Below are 19,461 nucleotides of genomic sequence, written 5' to 3'. Positions count from 1 at the left end.
AATACCTACTGATATTTTACCTACTGGCTTGAATTTCAATAGAGACCAATGTGAGTTTTACAATCAAGCTGCACAGCACCCTGGAGTGAAACAGAATTGTATTGTAGTGAGTTGCTAATTTTCTTCTTGCAGTTCTTTTTTTTTTTTCAAATCTTTGTGCTTTTAGTTCCTAAATATTGTGTAATGTATGAAAATCTTTTCTAAGCAGGGCTGCTTTCTTTCTAACTATAAGTACATTCATTTAATGTTGAAGACCAGTGCTATTTTGCAGGTCACTGTGTTTGTGTGTGCATGTGTGTATTTTTCAGAAATACTTTAACCCAGGGAATTCTTTATGCCATAATATACACAGTACATGTTTTGGTTATTGTAGCGTTTGGTCTACAGGTATTTTCAAAGAGTGAGAATAAATCCACAGCAGATGTCCGGAGGTGTTTTTACTGGACCATATCATGGTGAGTTTTATCATTATGTGCACCTTTTTATCATAAATGGGGGATGGGATGACTGCTGGCCAGGAGGTAGAGCTCTGATCTGCTGACAGACCCAAGGCATGTTTGTGTCTGGCACCCAGAAGAAGGCAGATGGGCAGTATGGTAGTGGGTTTCTTCATGGGTGGACTCTGAAACTGCTATGGCCATAAGTGACAGAAAGCCAAGCAAATATGTTGAAATTGCATGTTGAAAGTGCAGACAGATGGACTGAGCTTTTGAAAGTAATGGGATACTCAATTTGTCCTGTTTCACTAGTTAAAAACAAAAAAAAAAAAAAAGAAATGAGAAGTTCAGATAATTATTATGCAGTCACTATGTAGTTTGGATATTATACTACATGCCAGGGTTGTGAGGGTCAGATGGATCCATTCCTAACTGACAAACAGACTATTGATTAGAAAGGCTGTTGTTAATCAATGTGTAGATTTGCCAGCATAAAACAAACATGCTGGTGACATTTATTTTGTCTTCAGTATTAAGAGGTTAATTTTATTCACAGATTTTATTTTGAAAGAGAAATATTGCTTTAATAATGGGTTTTTCCCATTTTGGTTGGAGAGCATGTGAAATAATTTGGCAGAGCTTGGTTTTAAATATTGTGTTCAATAACACTGAATATAAAAGTATATTCTTGTGGTTCCTGCATTGCTACAGTTCTGTAAATTGTAGCTCTACATTTAACAAACATTTCTTTATGAGAAAGAGAAAGAAATTATAATTACAATTCTAAAAATATTAAATCAATCTGTGTGAACCAAAACAAGTTAACGAACATTAGTTTTTGGTAAGCTTCATTAGCATTTATGCCATTCAGATACATCCAATCTCACACACGGTTGAATACAAGTGCTCTCAGCTCAATTTCAATGTCATTAGTAGCCAGTGGCTCAAACATGTATTTGACTTACATAATTGTTCCTGCGCCCAGCAACTGGACCATCAACCACAATAGCCTGTGTCAAGTCACGGTCATCTCGGACAAAGGGACGTATGACTGTTTTGTATGTATGAAGTCTACATTCTGCTCTGTGAATTGACAGTACTTCCCCATAGTGATATTTAATTGTCTTCCTGCAGGGGTTCATTGTTGCCATTACCAGCATTTTTGTGAATATTTCAATTAAATGAAAACAACAAAGTGTGTGAAAAAAAGCATGTAACAACACAAAAAAGTCTACAGAATGAAAAAGGCATGGCATAACAGATATAACTGGTTTTTTCATGGATTCACTTAAATGTCACAACAGCTTGATCTTAGCAGCTGGCCGACTTCACACATAACAAGCGCTTATGACATCTGAGTCTTGGAATTTCAAACACAATCCAAATGGTAAATTGTTCTGGAGTAGAAAAGGACTCCCTGCATGGAACATACTACAATTATATTAAAGTAGAAACAAAATCCAATGTTATAGGCCAAATATTTTTTTACAGTCTTTCTTCCAACATAACAAGGACAGCCCTTTTTGTTATTTTATCACATCTTTCACCCAATACCTGATCACTGAAGTATGCAACCAGAAAGGCATAAATAAACCGTTGTGCATCAAATTAATGTTGAAATATAAATGCGTAAGGCATGCTTCAGTCTTTACTAACACTTTAAATTTGTATCATAGTGGTTATATGATGTGGTTATATATTAACTCTGATAGTTGCTACTGTTTGATAACAGGGAGAACAAATAAAGCCCCCCCTTCCATGACGACCACAGCCTTACATGACTGTCAGCACTGACAGAGTAAGAACCAGCATTACGGATGTTGTTGGCCACAGGGCAGGAAACAGAATGCAATGACAAAGGGTCTGACAGAAGGACTGAGTACTGCGATCTATGCAGGCAGGAAGCAAGCCAAACTCAGTCAATGCTTCTTCGCAAAAACAGTGTGAAATGAGCAAAAACCAAAGGGATAAAGGAAGAATATGAGGAGGCACTGATTTACAATAATTCACAGTAAACAACACACCAGTTCCACTTATGTGTTTAGATTATCTCCTTCCGGTCAGATGTGTGCAAAAGCCTCAAGGGATATAAGTGCAATAATGTTACTAATTCTGCAATTCAAAATGGCACTGAACATATCTTTTTTCGGTTGCTGAAATGTCACTGATATTCATACCCAACGGCAAACACAAATGACGTCATAAAAATGTATGAGTCACAACAATGTTGCATTCCATTAAACAGCATCCTAAAATTTTTGTGTGGCTGTGTGTGGCTACCAGGCGATGAACTTAGTGTCCTGTTCAGGGTGTACCCCCATCAGCCTAGTGTCTAATGTTTCTAGGAGAGGGTCTAGAGCACTGCAACCCTGATCAGGACAAGCAGTTATGGAAAATGAACCAAAAATTTTCTTATATAATTTTTAGTTATTGAAAGACTAATGGGGGGTGCGGTGGCGCAGTGGGTTGGACCAGGCTCTGCTCTCCAGTGGTCTGGGGTTCAAATCCCGCTTGGGGTGCCTTGCGACGGACTGGCGTCCCGTCCTGGGTGTGTCCCCTCCCCCTCCTGCCTTCCGCCCTGTGTTGCTGGGTTAGGCTCCGGTTCCCCGCGACCCCATATGGGACAAGCGGTTCAGAAAATGTGTGTGTGTGAAAGACTAATACTAATAAATTGTACATTTAAAAGCTAGTATTAAAACAACATAATGGACACTGGGTTCTGTATCATGTATATGCTGGTTTTACAAAAGAAAATGTTCTGTTTTTCGAAATGAACAGAAAAACATCACTTAATTTATAGATAACTGTTCTGACATGTTTTTCATTGCCATCACATTTTTTCAACTTCTTACTAGAATGGTAGACAAGATGTGAATACCTTGATGCCTCATCAAAAAGTTAAGGACTACGATAAGATTGATAGATTTTTTTGTTTTTCATACCTCAAAAATGTCATTGTTTTCTCTGTAACTGCTGTAAACAGCATAGTTTCTTATTACTGGAACAGGACCTTGTTGAAAATCTTAAGGAAGTTACAAATGATTTTGAAAGACATTAAAGGGCCTAAGATGATGAAACAATGCTGAGGACATCTCATCACCATAACAATTTTCTCATTTGGTTTTATCTGAAGTTCATGAGACTGGTGCAGTAGAAGTTCTTGACTGTAATATTTCTGCTCACCGAATGTACAAGCTCACCTATGCTAACCTATCACCATCCTATAACTGTGGGAAATGGATGCTGCTCTTTCAGCTAATCAGCTCTGCAGTCCTGAAGTAGTGCTGCATGCCCATTTTCTAACCTTTAAATCCCACTCTAATTCCCATATGTTCAAAAAGGCTTGCGATATTTAATAATCTTTACGCATTTCTTCATATGTATTTACATTTATATTCATTCATTTAGCTGACACCTTTTTTCCTATCACTAGACTGGGAAATATTTTCCCCAAATGAAAAATGAGCTAGAAACGAAAATAAAACAACACGTAAAGGTTATAAAATTCATTGTGTCAGCAACATGTTTGCAAATTGCCATCATTATGTGATAAAAATAAGGTAGTAAACAACATATTTTTGAAGAGAACAAGGCAGCAGAAACACATTTCCAGACTATTATGAACATACTGAAGGGCATTCCAATATGATTCAACAGACCTGTGGAAATGAGTCATTTCCTAACTATGTTCAACATCAGTCTGCCTGTATGATTCAGTACTTTTTTCCATAACTCCAAATTTCATAACTGACCAAGCTGACATAACGATATCTCTCTCTGGACCAAGAAGAAGACCTTCATTTTATGGATGCAATGATTGGCATTAAATGTGACAGTACTTCATTTAACAGTATTTTGAACAAATGCATATGAAGCCTTACCTTTTCCCACTCTCTTTCTTTGTTGAGAACTATAACCACCAGTTTCGGGTTGGCTTGGTAACCATCTTCTGTGAAGGACAAATCCCTGCCATCCCAGGTCACATTCATCATATATCTAGAAGACAAAAAGAATTAATGAGCCGTCTGGCATCTAATGAGTCACCTTGGTCTGATATCACATTAACTTGTGTGACATGCCTTCTAGGAAAATGCTATTTATCAGATGATGATACAGTTATAGTCACAAAAGTGACTTATCGTGTGTGTGTGTGTGTGTGTGTGTGTGTGTGTGTGTGTCTATGTCTGTGTGTCAAAGAGAGAGAGAGGGCAGCAGAGTCAGAAATGCACACTATTTGTCCATTAATTATGTGCCACACATCTATGCTGTTTATATCAGTTCATGGTAACACTAATAATTATTTTTGTTTGAAAGGTCTCCCTGTTCCAGACATGCCATGTCCACAAGGTTATAGAACATATGTGGAGTACTTTTACTTCCTCCACAGCCATCCCAGCAGTCCATAGTAACACAGCACCGTACTTCACACCCCCCTTACAGCAGTTCACACCTTCACTGCACAGATTTTTCATTCTCCTTCATGTCTAGTCTTTGCTGGGTGTTCCCCTTCGAATTCAATATAATATGCACAACTTAATGAAGAGCTTCCATTTTAGTCCTTTACTGTGAGTTCTTCGATGAAAACTATTTAGATTTTTTGAACATATGAATTATGGATCATGTTTTTCATTTACATCTCCATGTTTTTCATTACATTTGTGGAAATCCCATACAGCACATGAGGCAAAAACAATCACTTTACATTACATTTACATTTATTAATTTAGCAGAAGCTTTTCTCTAAAGCAATGTAGATCTCAGAGAAATATAATTTGTGCATTCCTGTTACAAGTCTGAAAAGAATTGCTGGAACGGCCTTTGAGGACATTCTTCCAAAAATTTAACCTTGCATAGTCTTTCCTCACCTTAGAAAGACCGTTAATTCCTTAAAACCATTCTTAAGGAGAGCTTTCATTACTTGAAGATAAAATTCTCATTAGTTTTAATGAACAAAAAAAAATTTTCTACTTTCCAAGCCCAGAAATTTATTTCTATTTATGCTAAAATCAATGCTCTGCTCTAAAGATGGGTGAATGCTTGTAGGGAGTGTACTGTATCTAGATCTGTAAGTCATCTTGGCTAAATGTTCCTGCAAAATATTACATAACAATCATTGCTTGTCACTGTGGAGAAAAGAATCTGCTAAATGGATAAATGTAAATGTAAATGTTTCATGTTACTGAGCTGTCAAGACCCATGAAAAATTTTAATTCAATCCTCATAAATGTAAAGAAATGGCATGTACACTGAAGCAGGGATATTAAGTGAAACTCCTTATAAAGTTGAATTCTGTAGTGTATCTTGCAGTATGATTGTACTTCAACATTTTACTCATCTGACAATGGTACATCACCACATGATCAACAGGGCTACAGTGCATGTAGATACACATACCTGCATGTAAAATATATATAAAAAAAATAAATATGGACATAAACACAGCTTTTTGCAGGATATATGCTGTAATGTTAAAAGAAGGAAAGTGAGATACTGGTATGAAGAACTACTGATCACAGCTTGTTCAGGGCTGTGGGATGTTTATAGGTGGGGGTGGATCACTTCAACGATGGTGCAAGTGTTCTAACATTACTGCTTTTAGCAAGTGTACAGCACAAGTGAAGGGACAAATGCAGCTCTACTCTTGTTTGCTTTGCACAAAGGGCATTGAAGTGCCATCAAAAGAGAATGATTTCTTTAGGCTCCGTTGGTCTCAATATAGCACAAGACTTATGTAAGGCACTGATCATTTTAGTGCTGTTGTCTACAATATTTTGAAAAAGTTTGTTCTCAAACTCATATTCTCCTGAGACAAGCAATTTGTTTTGTACACTCTAGAACTGATGCACACACACATTTTCTGAACCGCTTGTCCCATATGGGGTTGCGGGGAACCCGAGCCTACCCGGCAACACAGGGCGTAAGGCCGGAGGGGGAGGGGACACACCCAGGACGGGATGCCAGTCCGTCACAAGGCACCCCAAGCAGGACTCGAACCCCAGACCCACTAGAGAGCAGGACCTGGCCCAACCTACTGCGCCACCGCACCCCCTCCTCTCTAGAACTGATATTTTTACTTATTTTGTTAACTGTAGATACTAAAATGTTGATTCCTAGTGAATACATATGTTTAGCTGATGCTTTTTACCAAAGCAACTTCCAATCAACTATAAGTAGTGTTATAAGTCCATACCTTACTCACCAAAATGACTTATAAAGCTAGTTCTGTACACTACTTACAATGGGTCACTCATCCATACATCAGTGGAACACACACTCTCTTAGACTCACATACTATGGGTGAACCTGAACAGCATGGCTTTGGACTGTGGGAGGAAACGAGAGCACCTGGAGAAACCCACACAGACATGGGAAGAACATGCAGATTCCACACAGACTGAGCGGAGATTGAACCCACGTCCCACCCAGCATCACCCAGGTACTGTGAGACAAGAGCACTACTCCCTATGTCACCGTGCTGCCAATGAAAGTATTCAGGCCTGCATATAGAATGCAGAACTGAACATTCTGATTTGCCCCTTTTTAAAAAATTGCATAAAAGGGAGAATGTCTACTTCTGTATTTAAGCAACGCTATTTAAACATGCAAACTATATACAAAATGTATGATTTCTTTTCATCAAAAAAGAAGCTAAATTAATTGTTCGGTTTTTCGAAATGACTACCAGAAATTGTCTTGCTTCCATCAGATTTGAAACAGTCAGTGAAATGTACTTTTTTGTTAGCTCAGCTCATCTTAGCTCATGTCAAAAGGACAAATGGATTTGTTAACCTGACTGACTGAGAGACCTCACATCACCCCAGCTTATGCTTTTAACCACATTAAATAACCCTGTTTTGTTTTGTTCAGTTGGGAAGCAAAGTTATGCTTATCAAAATGCAAAAAGGATTCATTATGGCCTTTGGATAATGTTTCCTCATTTAATCTCAGGCCAAATGCTTTTCTTGACTGTAGCTTGACTGGAAATTTCCATGCTTGAACTTTAGTTCCAAGTTGACAGCATGTTTGCCTTGTTGGTTTGTTTCTCCTCCTCTTAATGTTCCAATATAAAACATAATCTTGTTTTTGTTAAGAATGCCCTTGAGCTATTGCTTAACCGTGGATTGTTGTTTGTGAAAATGGTGATTAATTTAGTAAGGATGTCACCGTCCTCATAAAATGTGCTACATAATGAGAAAATTAAATCCTCTTGTTCATTTAGATCAGTAGCAGGTTCTAAAAGTCTCCAGCCTGCATGCTCATCACCCATGTTTAAGGCAGAAAACTAAGACATCTGAATTTTTTTTCATGAAATGTGAAATAAGAGTAAATGAATTTCTAGCCCTTCAGGTAAATAAATGTCGGCACATCATACAACATACGCATTTTTCAGCTTTCTATGAATCATTTTTAATGTTTGACTGCATTGTGATGGATTGGCATCCTATCCAACGTGTACCCCCAAGCCTTGCACCCAGTAATTCTCGGATAGGCTCCTGACCGCAACAACACTGATCAAGTCAAGGCAGTTAGAAAAAGCGATTTAGCGAGTGTTTGACTGTATGAAAAGGACAAATGTAAGCCTGCAAACACTATTATCATATATCCTATATATTCTACACTTTACTATAGGTATTATTCCTGTAAGACAATGTCATAATCCGTACTGGTCATCCTTGCACTATTTCTGTGATATTTTTCAATCAGTTTTGATGCATAAAGATTTATAACAAACCTAACAGAATAAGCACACTGACATATGAAACCAAAATGTTTACATCATTTAGAAACACAGAAACAAAAAATAGAAATAGAGCCTATCTAGAGCACTCTATTAACTCATTTTGAGTACTGTTCTCAACAGATTATATTTCAATGAAAAACCAAATACTTCAAAAACACAAAAAGATGTCATTATCACACACACACACACACACACACACACACACACAGCAATTAAATCACACTTTCACCTTGAGTTAACATCAAAATTGCATTTTACATAAATATTTAACATTTTATTATATGAAGACAAGTTCCACAAGGAACAAAAATATTGTAACGTGCCCAAAACGGGATTTATTTGAATACATATTGTCAGTTGACCTATTTTAGTAGATGCTCTTTCTTGATAATTGCAGAATGAATGCATAGCATCATAAATTCGTTTTTCATGTCTAAAGAAGATGGAAGGCAGTTAAAGTTCAGTGAGATATAATTCTGTGGTTCCTACGCATGTACTTACTAAGACTTGATGTGAGCTTGCCAGTCTGTCATTTTCACAAGCTCACTAAACCTGTCACTCTCCCACCACAAACTTTGTGCAGTAGGCTGAATAAAGCCTTTCTTTTCCTCCCAGGGCTGGTGGGAGGAGGTGCTGTCCATGCATCCGCTGATCTGGCAAGCACACATCACTCCATGGGCACTTGTCCCACATGTTCTGGAGAACGCAGTTGGGGGTGGGCCATTGAGAGGATCACGCTGTTTTTACCTGCATTCGGTTCCCTGCCCAGATTTTAACAGGGCATGATGGCGGTGCCACCCAGGGCCTTGCGGTCAGCACGAGCATCTCACCCAGCCTGCCAAGCCCCAACTGCCAAAACCCATTCTGCTCCAAATCTCACCCAGCAGCCCCAGCACATTTCAGTGAGATCCCATTTGCTGTGGTATCCCAGGAGCAAAGATTCTGGATGCGTAACATGGAATCACTCAGCATCTCTGCTTCAAGCATTCATTATGGACGGGTGGCTGGCTCTTTGGGTAGGTGAAGCCAGTACTGCTTTCAGATTTGTGTTTTCATTTCAGACACAATTTGATGTTCAGCACTGCAGCTGGTTTGTAGCCAGTGGGCCAGAACAGATATATCTGAATATAGCACAATGCAAGGCGTTCACATATTTTACCCTTAAAAACAAAATTTTGAAATATAAACAAAAGTATTTATTAGCTAGGATTTTATTTATTTATTTATTTATCTATTTATTTATTTATTTATTTAACCTTTCATAACTCTTTCATAGCTGCGTTACCAGAATTTCCCTAGGAAGGGCAGGATGATGGCAAATCTACAAAAAAGGCTACAAGACAGGCTTTATATATACACTAGATGTAAAACAAGAACTATCCATATTTCCTCAGAAGAATTATAGTGGTTATTAAAATGTGCCTTCATAAATGTTTTCAGTTGCAATAAATAAAACACTTCTGTTACCTAAAAAAAAATATCACATATAGCAATGCATATTCATGTTGCACACACATTCTCCATTGCAAGGAAAAGAATAATGCAGAAAATTTTCTGGGCAAATCATCAAAATTGCTCTTGAAACAGGTACCATTAGTCATTTCTTTTACCCAGACTGGCAGATTGAATACATAATAGGAAACTAATTAACTGATTAATAAGACTGATTAATTAATTTATATCATTGTTCTGTTATGTAAAGTAGCCATTTAAAGGGCGATAATCCAAACAATTCCATTCACAGCCATGTTCCTCACATTGCTGTATTACTAATGAAATGAAATATTATGAAACAAACCCAAACTTAACCCTGACCCACAACCATTCTCTGCCACCAAGCCTTTCATCAAGTCTGCTGGTGAAATGCACTTGTGTTTTCTCTGAGTTCAGACAAAGGCATCTGCTACATGAATATATGTAAAGTGCTTTAATTTTAGCATGGGCTCACTAGAAGAAAAGTGGACAGGTACAAATAAGTCCAAGATATCCATATAGATCAAAAAATGAGGGTAAGAGGAAGGAAGGAAGGAAGACTACCATGTGCATGTGATTCTATAGTGAAAATAACTTAAAAGTAACTGATACACTTGTAAATAGTACATATTATATAAATATGCAAAACAGAAAAGGTACTTAAATGTACAGTTAAACATAGCATGAACGTCAAATTAATTTTTTGTCACACAGTTGACTCATTAACATGAAACTGTTTGCCAACTGGTGCTGCAATTCACCGGTGACTGAGAATTTTCACTTTCTTACTCCTACTGCCATTGAGCACCAATTTACATTGTGAGGCCACACTGAACACATGAGAGCACAATGTGAGAAATGTTGCGAGCTCTACACTTACATTGCAAATCAACAAGCTGATAAGTGAAACCCCCAGAGAGCTATCATTCCATTCTGTGCAGATATATGGTGAGGTACAGATTTTGCACAAGACACTTTCTTCCTGGACCATATTCAATCTACACTACATCTGCAAAAAGCATTATAGAACATTTATCAGTGTATACTTACTCAAACACTCTATGAAGAACTGACATCCAATCACAGGAAACCTGGGAGCCTTGGCTCATTGTGAAGCTGGTACTATTTTGTGGTAAAGAATGTTCACCCCAGGGTTTTCAGAAGATGCTGGATCGCCTCCAAAAACCCCAGATGGGGAGCTGGCAGAATGAGTGCACATCCCACTGCCTTATACTTAACTGCATTTGATTCAAACTGGGGCACAAGAGCCGCTGATAACAGTTTCACTAGTGAAATGGTAGAGTTGAGAATAGGCAAGAGGTTGATTTTGTAATCAGCAATGTTTACTTCTTATTATGCAAAGGTGTATTCATTTTAATTAACCATCGAGTAAGGGATTTTTCTGTTGCGTAACACAGATTAAGAGCAGCATAAATTTATTAAAATAGCACTGAGCTTAGTACTGTGTCATTATAAGTTCATAATCCACACAAACGCGAAATAATATGAGAAATAAAAATGGAGACCTGAATCATGTTAACTTAGGAAAATTCTGCCCATTGCACAACAAAAAGAGGCACACAACGAAATAGAACACATTGATTTTTTTTTTTTCGAAATAATTGGCTGTACCCTGCTCAGTCAGTCAGACCATGCCAGCACCAGAGATTGGTTGAACTTCAAAAGATTGTGCTGCCTTCACCAGAGGATTGATTTTCTGTAACATTCAGCTCAATTCCTAATAATCCCACAAGAGGAATGCATTCAGTAAGTAAACAACAAAGGCGAAGATGTCCATTAATGGATTATTTTCAAACACTTGCAACACAAGAAAAAAGCTGACAATAATGAAGGAATGTGTTGAGAAATTTCGGCAAATTTAACGGAAATGAGAAATTTACCTGGCTTTCTTTCTAATATTATGATTTCCAAACTAAAATAGACGGAAGCAAGCATGGCAGATGATAAAGAAATATTAACCATTTCCTACGACACTACATACGTACGCAATTTGTTAACAAAAAAGCCATCTTGTTTTTTTGTTGTTTACATAGATTTTTTAAATGAGATTTCACTCAACATTTCATTACCTTCAGTTGTCTTCATAAAATAAAATTTTGAGGTGAAAATTGGATAAACCTTCACACAACTACTCCTGCAATGTAACGTAAATGTCTGTAGATTATATATATACATATATATATATTATATAGATACTAGGAAGGAATATTCAGATAAAGTTTTACGCAGCTACTCATGTGATGAACATTGGCTCATATGGTGGAAAGTAACAAACTAACTGTAGTTAAGAATCGCTCGTCTGCATCTCTTCCTGGTAATGTAATGAACACTTTGTATTTTCTACGAGATGCACGTCGCTTTGGAGAAAAGTGTCTGCTAAATTAATAAATCCAAATGTAAATGTGAAATTGACTAAATCACAAGTTTTTCAATCTGTGCAGCCAGCAAGGAGACAGAAGGCAGGGGTGGCTTGGTGCACACTCGATAAAACTGAGAATACCGGTAGCGTGGGAAATCTAACCATGCCTAGCATGCTTATGGTAAAAGAACTGCCATTACACCGGGGTTGGAGTTCAGGAAAAGGGTAGGTATGAAAGTAAAGAACAGCAAAATCTGTGGGAGGAGGCGGTCAGCAAAGGCAAGTTTACTATTGCTTGCTTTCAGTATTTGGATTGCTGTGTTTTGCCTTTCCTTGGAAGATATTACTGGAACCCAAAAAAACATATATTTCTTTAAACATTTGCAACTCCAAGCCTCATGAATCTGCCAGTTGTAGGACTGTGACAGTCCTGTGCTGTCCCCATTGTGCAGTTACATAAATATTTTCCCTTTCTGAAAGACCAACTGACATAAAAGCTGCATTCATTTTATTCCTTAAGATCTTAAAATATTTATGTATCCACTAAAGTGCCCTCAAGCCAAATATTCATATTCCATTTAAATTGATGCATGCTTTTAAAGCTTTCTGATGGAAAACTAACATGTAGATTCAAGACTGGTGGTCATCACCCCTGTATATCCTACATGCATAATTCCTGCAAACCTTTCAATCCGTCTCAGAAACAACAAAAACGTTTAAAAGGCAAAAGCTAGGTGAGTGTCTGCTTTTACAGGAACGGACTCCCTCTTGCCAGTGTTAAAAGATACTGCTGTGGGTACCTTTTGAGCTGATGCACCGTAGCACTTTGACCACAGGCAATGATCCCAGTGCCACCAAGCTGAGACCCAGCAGTCAGGGTCTCAAACTGTCAATGATGCAGACTACTGCTTGCCTCCATTAGTCTCCTCGTCCCTGTAATGCGCAGTGACGGGCAGCGTATGACGTGACTCTGCAGGTCCTCCTGGGGACCAGACTCACTCAGATACTGGGGGGCTCAGAGGGATAACAGAGCGATAGACAACACACAAGCCCTTGCGGTATGCCCCTACCAGATATGGAACCCAGGTGACATTTCCATTTATCACCTCTTTTTTATTTTCTTTCCTCGCCACCTGTCAGTCTATCTTTTCAAATTCATTTAATTTCTTTTATGATATTACTAACCTCTTTTTAAAAACTGTCACTTAACTAAAGCTTGAAAAGCGCTATGGATCCCCAAAATAGTACTTTATCTCTGCAGGAGCCAGCTGTGAATACTTCACCCTGACAGATCTAGAGTGTCTAAAAAGGTACACTATGTGACAAACTTGACACAAGATAGCTCGATCTTTTGCATGCACCAATAATATTAGTATTTCTAATTTGATATATACCTGAATATTAGCACTTTTACTACACAGAAGAGAAGGCAATGGGGAAATTCAGCTCTGAAAACTCATGCTCTTTGGGCAAGCACTGCAACCATATCACAGCCAAGATCACTTCTTCTCACTGAAATGCCTACATCACTTCGAAATACCTCTGAAAGTGTTCCCCAATGTTCTCATTAGATGCTATGGAGCAATGCTGATTAGGGTGTGCTCTGCAATCACAAGGGAATTATGGCTGAAGTTCACTTCAGGTTCACGAGACTCATCCGGGTTGCTACAAAGCGATCAGCCATGCCGTCGAACATGCAATAAATCCTGCCTTCTTTTATCTGCTTAATTCAGGATTGTAAACCTACCATTTCATCTCAACAAAGACGAGTAGACATGTTTGGAAAGAAGAGGGATATATGCATGGATTAGCAGGCACATGGCCACTGGAGGAACTTACTTCTTTAAAGCACTGGGAGGTAGCTTTGTTTTCTCTGTTTGTCCGTAGCAGTTGGTTTTGGCCTCCGGAATGTCCCCATACTCCTCCAGCATAGACACAGCAGCAGTGGTAATGATCCCAAGTCCATCACGCACACGCATCTCCAGAGGGTAGTCCCAGTCATCATAAGACACAGAAATCATCCCAGAGGGGAACTGTTCTGGTGTGAACTCAGGATTGCCAGTGGTCAGACTAGGGACAATCCAGATGTAACCAAAGCCAGTGAGCCCCAATGAGCGAGCTTCCTCCAGAATGTACACCGCCTCATCTTTAGAGCAGTAAAGCAGGATGACTGGTGATTGGATCCTCTTTAGCTGTACCTGGGATTTTAAGTCGCCATCCACCGCATCCAGAGTGACAGTGCTTTGCAGCTCCCAGCCCACAAAGCTATTCTCCACTGTGCTCTTCAGGATGCTGATAAAATCCTTGTATCCGGGGAACTTGCTGGTCACAATGGAGAATACGTGCCAGTCGTATTCTTCCATGATGTTCAGCATTAGCAGCGCCTCTTGCTGTATAGAGGCCCCAAACTGGAAGAAAGTGGATTTCCCATCCTGCCAAATGAAACAAGAAGAAGCAAGTGAATTACTTTGTATTCAAATACATGCTTTGCACTCAATGCGTACAAGATGAAGGGCAACACATTCTTAGAAAGGTTGTTTGGCATATTTGTGTGTGCAACAAATGTATTTACCAATAGCCTGTCAGATATGGCCCCTATGCTTTTCCTCATGTAGGAAAGGAACGGGAATACTGCAGTTACATTTGTTTAGCAGACACTTTTCTCCAAAACAACTTCCAACAAACTCCATGTAGTGTTATCAGCCCACACACCTTATTCACCAAGGTGACTTACATGGCTAGATACACTACTTACACTGGGTCACTCATCCATACATCAGTGGAACACACTCTCTCTGTCACTCACACACTGTGGGTGAACCTGAGCAGAATGTCTTTGGACTGTGGGAGAAAACCCACACAGACGTGGGGAGACCATGCGAACACCGCACAGACTGAGCAGGGATCAAACCCATATCCTCTGGCACTATCCATGCACTCTAAGACAGCAGCACTACTCACTGTGCCACCATAAAACCCAGTACTCTGGAACTTTCGTAATCAAACTACTTATAACATTATTTGTATCTCATGCATACCAATTCATCTTAAATGCAGAAAAATATACTTTTGTCTGCTTCATAAGCAGTCACTGTTGCTATAGTATTACTCAACAAGAGTTAACAAACTGTGATAGCCAGACAAATGTGGCTGGAAAATTGTCACACAACCAAGTCTTTTAACTTGTTTCTAATGGGTTGCGAGGTGTTCATTTTTTGAGGTGAATTTTTAATTACTCAACCTTGATTGAGATTTTCACTGAATTCCTTTCATAAGTCAAAATACATTCAGTCGAACGTGCTAGTTGGTGACTACTTTTTCAATGGTGTAAGAACAAACGAAATTCTAAGGAACGCATTGAAAAAAAATGTTTACTTATCATGTCATCATTACAGCTTCTGTTCACAAGTTAAACATCAATTATGTCAGAATGTGCAATCACAAAGAGGGACTATGAAAGGAGAGCCATTTTCTGCCATAAATTCTGGAACTCTGAAAGCCTTTTTAAACCCCTTCAGTATGACGCACGTAATTATCGTTTCGTATTGTTCTCTTAACAGCGAAACACACACAACGGACATTAAAAATGGTAATTTCATAACACTATAGAGGAACGTGTTAATCTGAACACCTAAATCAGAGTAATGTCATATAATTACATACTGAAAATACACATGTATGTGTTTATACTTTTATATTCTTTCTATTTAAACTATTCAGGATAATTTATTGCAGTGTGCCAGTTCTGGGAAGATGTCATTTGTGGTATTCACACAATTTTATCATGAAGTCATAGCTTTGGAACCTATTTGCGAGGTTCGAGATAAGGTCCTTCACATTTATATAACAGGAATTATTATAATTGAAATTTGATTGCACTTAATTAACATTCCTTAAAAGTGAACTCAACTGGATAATATTTAAGGTAATTATGTCTTTCTACAACATGGCCCACTTTTGAACTTGGAATGAAAAAGCCTGCCCCTGAAGGAGTTACAGCAAGTATTTTCTTAGTGATTCAAACTCAAATTAATGCAGGTCTCAAATTATTTTACACACTAATTTAAACCCTCCAAAACTCAAGTTTGCCCCTCATTTCCCAAGAATGCATTTAAACATTTTATCTAAATACCACAAAGAAATCAAAGAATGGTACAGAAGCTTGCAGTGAAATGTTTGGTGCCAAACAGAGCAATGTCAGTTTGCAACTGTTGAAGAATCAACTTCCTAAGTGTTGGCAATATACACAGAAATGTCATTTGAGTCTAAACATGAGAAAACTAGTGAAAGAGAGGCACACCGACTGCAGGCAGCTGGTACTTGAACAGAACTGAACAGCTGCACTTTAGTTCCCAGATCACGCCAGAAGGAAGGTCTTGATTTCTGAAGGAGACTCCATCAGCATGCCAACAGGGAACTACAGCTAAAGGCCCACAAACTGAGCTGGCTGGAGATCTAAACTGAGGAGGCAGTGTTCAGAGCAGAAGGAGGGACAACTGGACCTTAGTATGCTGCCAAAGGTCCTTCTCTCCCCTGATCACATGCTCTGTTCATTTTGAGGGTAAAGACTATTTATTTACATTGCAATATTTACAAAATCGCTAGGAAATTGGTGGAAAAAGGGGTAGCACCCTCCATTTATATTTTTAAAGATATAATAAACATGCTGTGTGCAGATATGAAAATTGATTTAGAAGTACTGGGTTATGCAGAAAAAAAAATGGTTTAAAATGGAAAGCAGCAACTGTACATTTTCTTCTTTCCGCAGGTCGCTATAGTGACCAAGCAAGCAATATCTTCATTTGGAGTCTGGGCAATAGTCCAAGGCCACTGAGCCAAGCCTGTCATATTCACATCTTATCTCATGCTCCCAAACTGACACTGACACTGAGTCATCCTCTTCTGCAATCCCATACTCTAAAAATACTTATCCTACACAACAAGCTATCATCTCGAAGTTAACACTTTAGAGCCAATTAATTTTCCCTGAGACAGTGAATCTACTGGCAGCAGCTTCACTGCAGATGAAATACACACGTTCCCGTCACATGGACGATACTGAGAAAAAATATAGCAGGTGGATGTGTGTTAAGGAATTTGACTTGTAGCTACCAGATTAGCTTTTATTTCCCAGGAGAGTCCCTGTTCTTATGAATGTGCTTGAGGAAATAGCCAGGTTTACAAGCTGCGGTAATAACCAACATCCTAGCAACATGTACTTTCAAAGCCCTCCAAATCAAAGTGTGTCACTGATACTATACATTTTTACCAGTGTTTGGGATCCTGATAGGAATTTACCAAAGCAGTTTAGGCAAGGAATTTTTTTTTCTATGGGTGCAAATATATTTCTTATGTTGAACTTAATCATTACACTATCAGCACCAGCAGAACGCTTTATATAGGAAAACCTGGAGAAAAAAAGTAATGTTTATTGTAACTGTGTAGTGGAAATTGCTTTCATTCCAAATAAACTGTTTCATTATTTTATATTATTTTTATTATAGCTGAAATGATTGTGGTACTAAGTCTTTGGTTCTGTTCTCAGCCACAATTTCCTTTTCAGCTCTTAATGCCCACTTAGTGTAGGTGATTTTAGTGTGGTTTATCTAAATTACAGAAAATGATTGATAAACACTGGTGGATATTGATCTATTGTTGTTATTTGAAATGTTTCCCTTTCTTTACATTCCAGAAAATTCCATATATGTACATATATTGCCCATAGGACTATTCCTCAGCCTTCACATAACCTTCACACCGCAAACCCTTGTCCTTAAACAACACCGCCTCTTACCACAGATCATCCTAGCTTGTATAAATATGAACATGTAATAGACGGTGGCATTTTGTACAGTGAAGTCGGCAGCTTAATAGAATGCATATCTGTTATTAAGTACAATGAGAAGAGTAAATGTTGCCTAGCAGATGAATGAGGCAATAAGTATTTCGAGAAACAGCAGACCAACAGGGCTACAAAACATTTTCAAGGGGCACTTTCTTTTAAAAGAGCTCCCAGCCAGTGCTAATTTTCCCAAGAGACCACACTTACTATTACAATATTAATGACTTGGATTAATCCACCAATGCACTTTTATGGGAGTTAAGTATCTGGGCTTTAGCTGGAGATTGGACCCTTGATTGCTCTGAAGTAATTCTCACTCCCATAAGCATCCCTGAGTGCTCATTATACTCATTTACTCTGGGGATTTGCTAAGCCAGGCTAAGGCTCTTTAGTTGCTCCTGTTGATACTTGTCCTTTTTCAGGCATCTTATCAGCATGATTGTGAAATGTGAAAGGGTAAAGAGCAATACCAGTTATACAAGCTTAAACAAAGACGTTTAAAAAAGAAAACAAAAAGAAACAGGGTCTCAGCCTAAACATGAATTTCCAGGATTTACCAGTGTATTTTTTCTAGGATCGAACCAGAATCTGCAACAAACAAAAACTGTACTCTCACTTTTTTTTTTTTTCCAGAACAGAGCAAAATTTCTAGAAGAAAACCTCTTTCATGACATACTGTTTCAGCCCCTCTTAAAAATATGACCTGTTATTTTTGCAATACGTTTTGCAAAAATGGGTTTTCTTCAAGTGTTGTATTTTACGTGTATGTGCATTTTGCAGAAAGAGAAAAGAACTGCAAATGAACCTGCTGATTATTATCATTATTACTATTATTACAGCTTTTTTCCTGCAACTTCCAACCTTCAGTGCTGCATAAAGCTTATTATCGTTGCTTTAGAATGAATACTGCACTTGTGCCTGCATCACCCCTGCTATTCACATCACATTTGCTGTCTGTGCTCAGACCATGAAAATTCAGCCTAAGGCTTGTTTGAGCCAGCATTAATAAAAAATTCTGAGAATTCATTTACAGTTCAGTTAGAGTCCTTATAAGCAATTGAAGATTTAATTTCCCCATTGCTGTTTTTTTTTTTTTTTTTATGGAAAACGGAAGTGTATTGGAAAATACTTGATCATGCATAATCACTTCCAGTTTCATTGTTCAGTCTGTCATCAGTGAAAGAATGGAGCCATTTAGGATAATTACCAGTGCTATTGGCTCAATATTTTATGACCTTCTTCTTGCTTCTTGCTAAGGAAAAAGACACTAAGAATTGAAAGATCAGAATAAAAGTTAAGTGATACTAAATTCTATTTCAACATCTATTTAGATTGCAGACATACTTTCACTGTGACGTTTTTGTAATTGGCAGGGTACTTTGAGTTATGTCACGTGAGATAAGACTGACGTTGTCATTCACTCTAAACCATCCATTTAATATGCCATCATGATGTTTAACTAATTTAAAACTCTTCACTTCAAGCCAAACTGATCAGTAGGCATTTCTGCAGTAATGAGGAGGATATGACAGCATTCTCCTCGCCCTGCACACACCAAAGTATGAAGTTGATCAGCACTCCAGAGATA

At 38.2% G+C, this 19,461-nt stretch overlaps 1 protein-coding gene across 1 annotated transcript in view; it reads right to left on the bottom strand.

Annotated features, from left to right (window-relative positions):
- Positions 1-19,461, bottom strand: part of LOC108926533 (glutamate receptor ionotropic, NMDA 2A-like) — a 79,619-nt gene that overhangs the window by 19,055 nt on the left and 41,103 nt on the right. The window contains exons 3-4 of the mRNA XM_018739263.2: positions 13,871-14,463; positions 4,319-4,433 (exon numbers count right to left, since the gene is read on the bottom strand). Coding sequence (XP_018594779.1) covers positions 4,319-4,433; positions 13,871-14,463 — 708 coding nt within the window. The remainder of the gene's footprint in view (positions 1-4,318; positions 4,434-13,870; positions 14,464-19,461) is intronic.

The sequence above is a fragment of the Scleropages formosus genome, chromosome 20, assembly GCF_900964775.1.
Source record: "Scleropages formosus chromosome 20, fSclFor1.1, whole genome shotgun sequence".
Classification (NCBI taxonomy): Eukaryota; Metazoa; Chordata; class Actinopteri; order Osteoglossiformes; family Osteoglossidae; genus Scleropages; species Scleropages formosus.
Note: the sequence above shows the minus strand (reverse complement) of the source record. Positions and strands in the feature narration are given on the sequence as shown.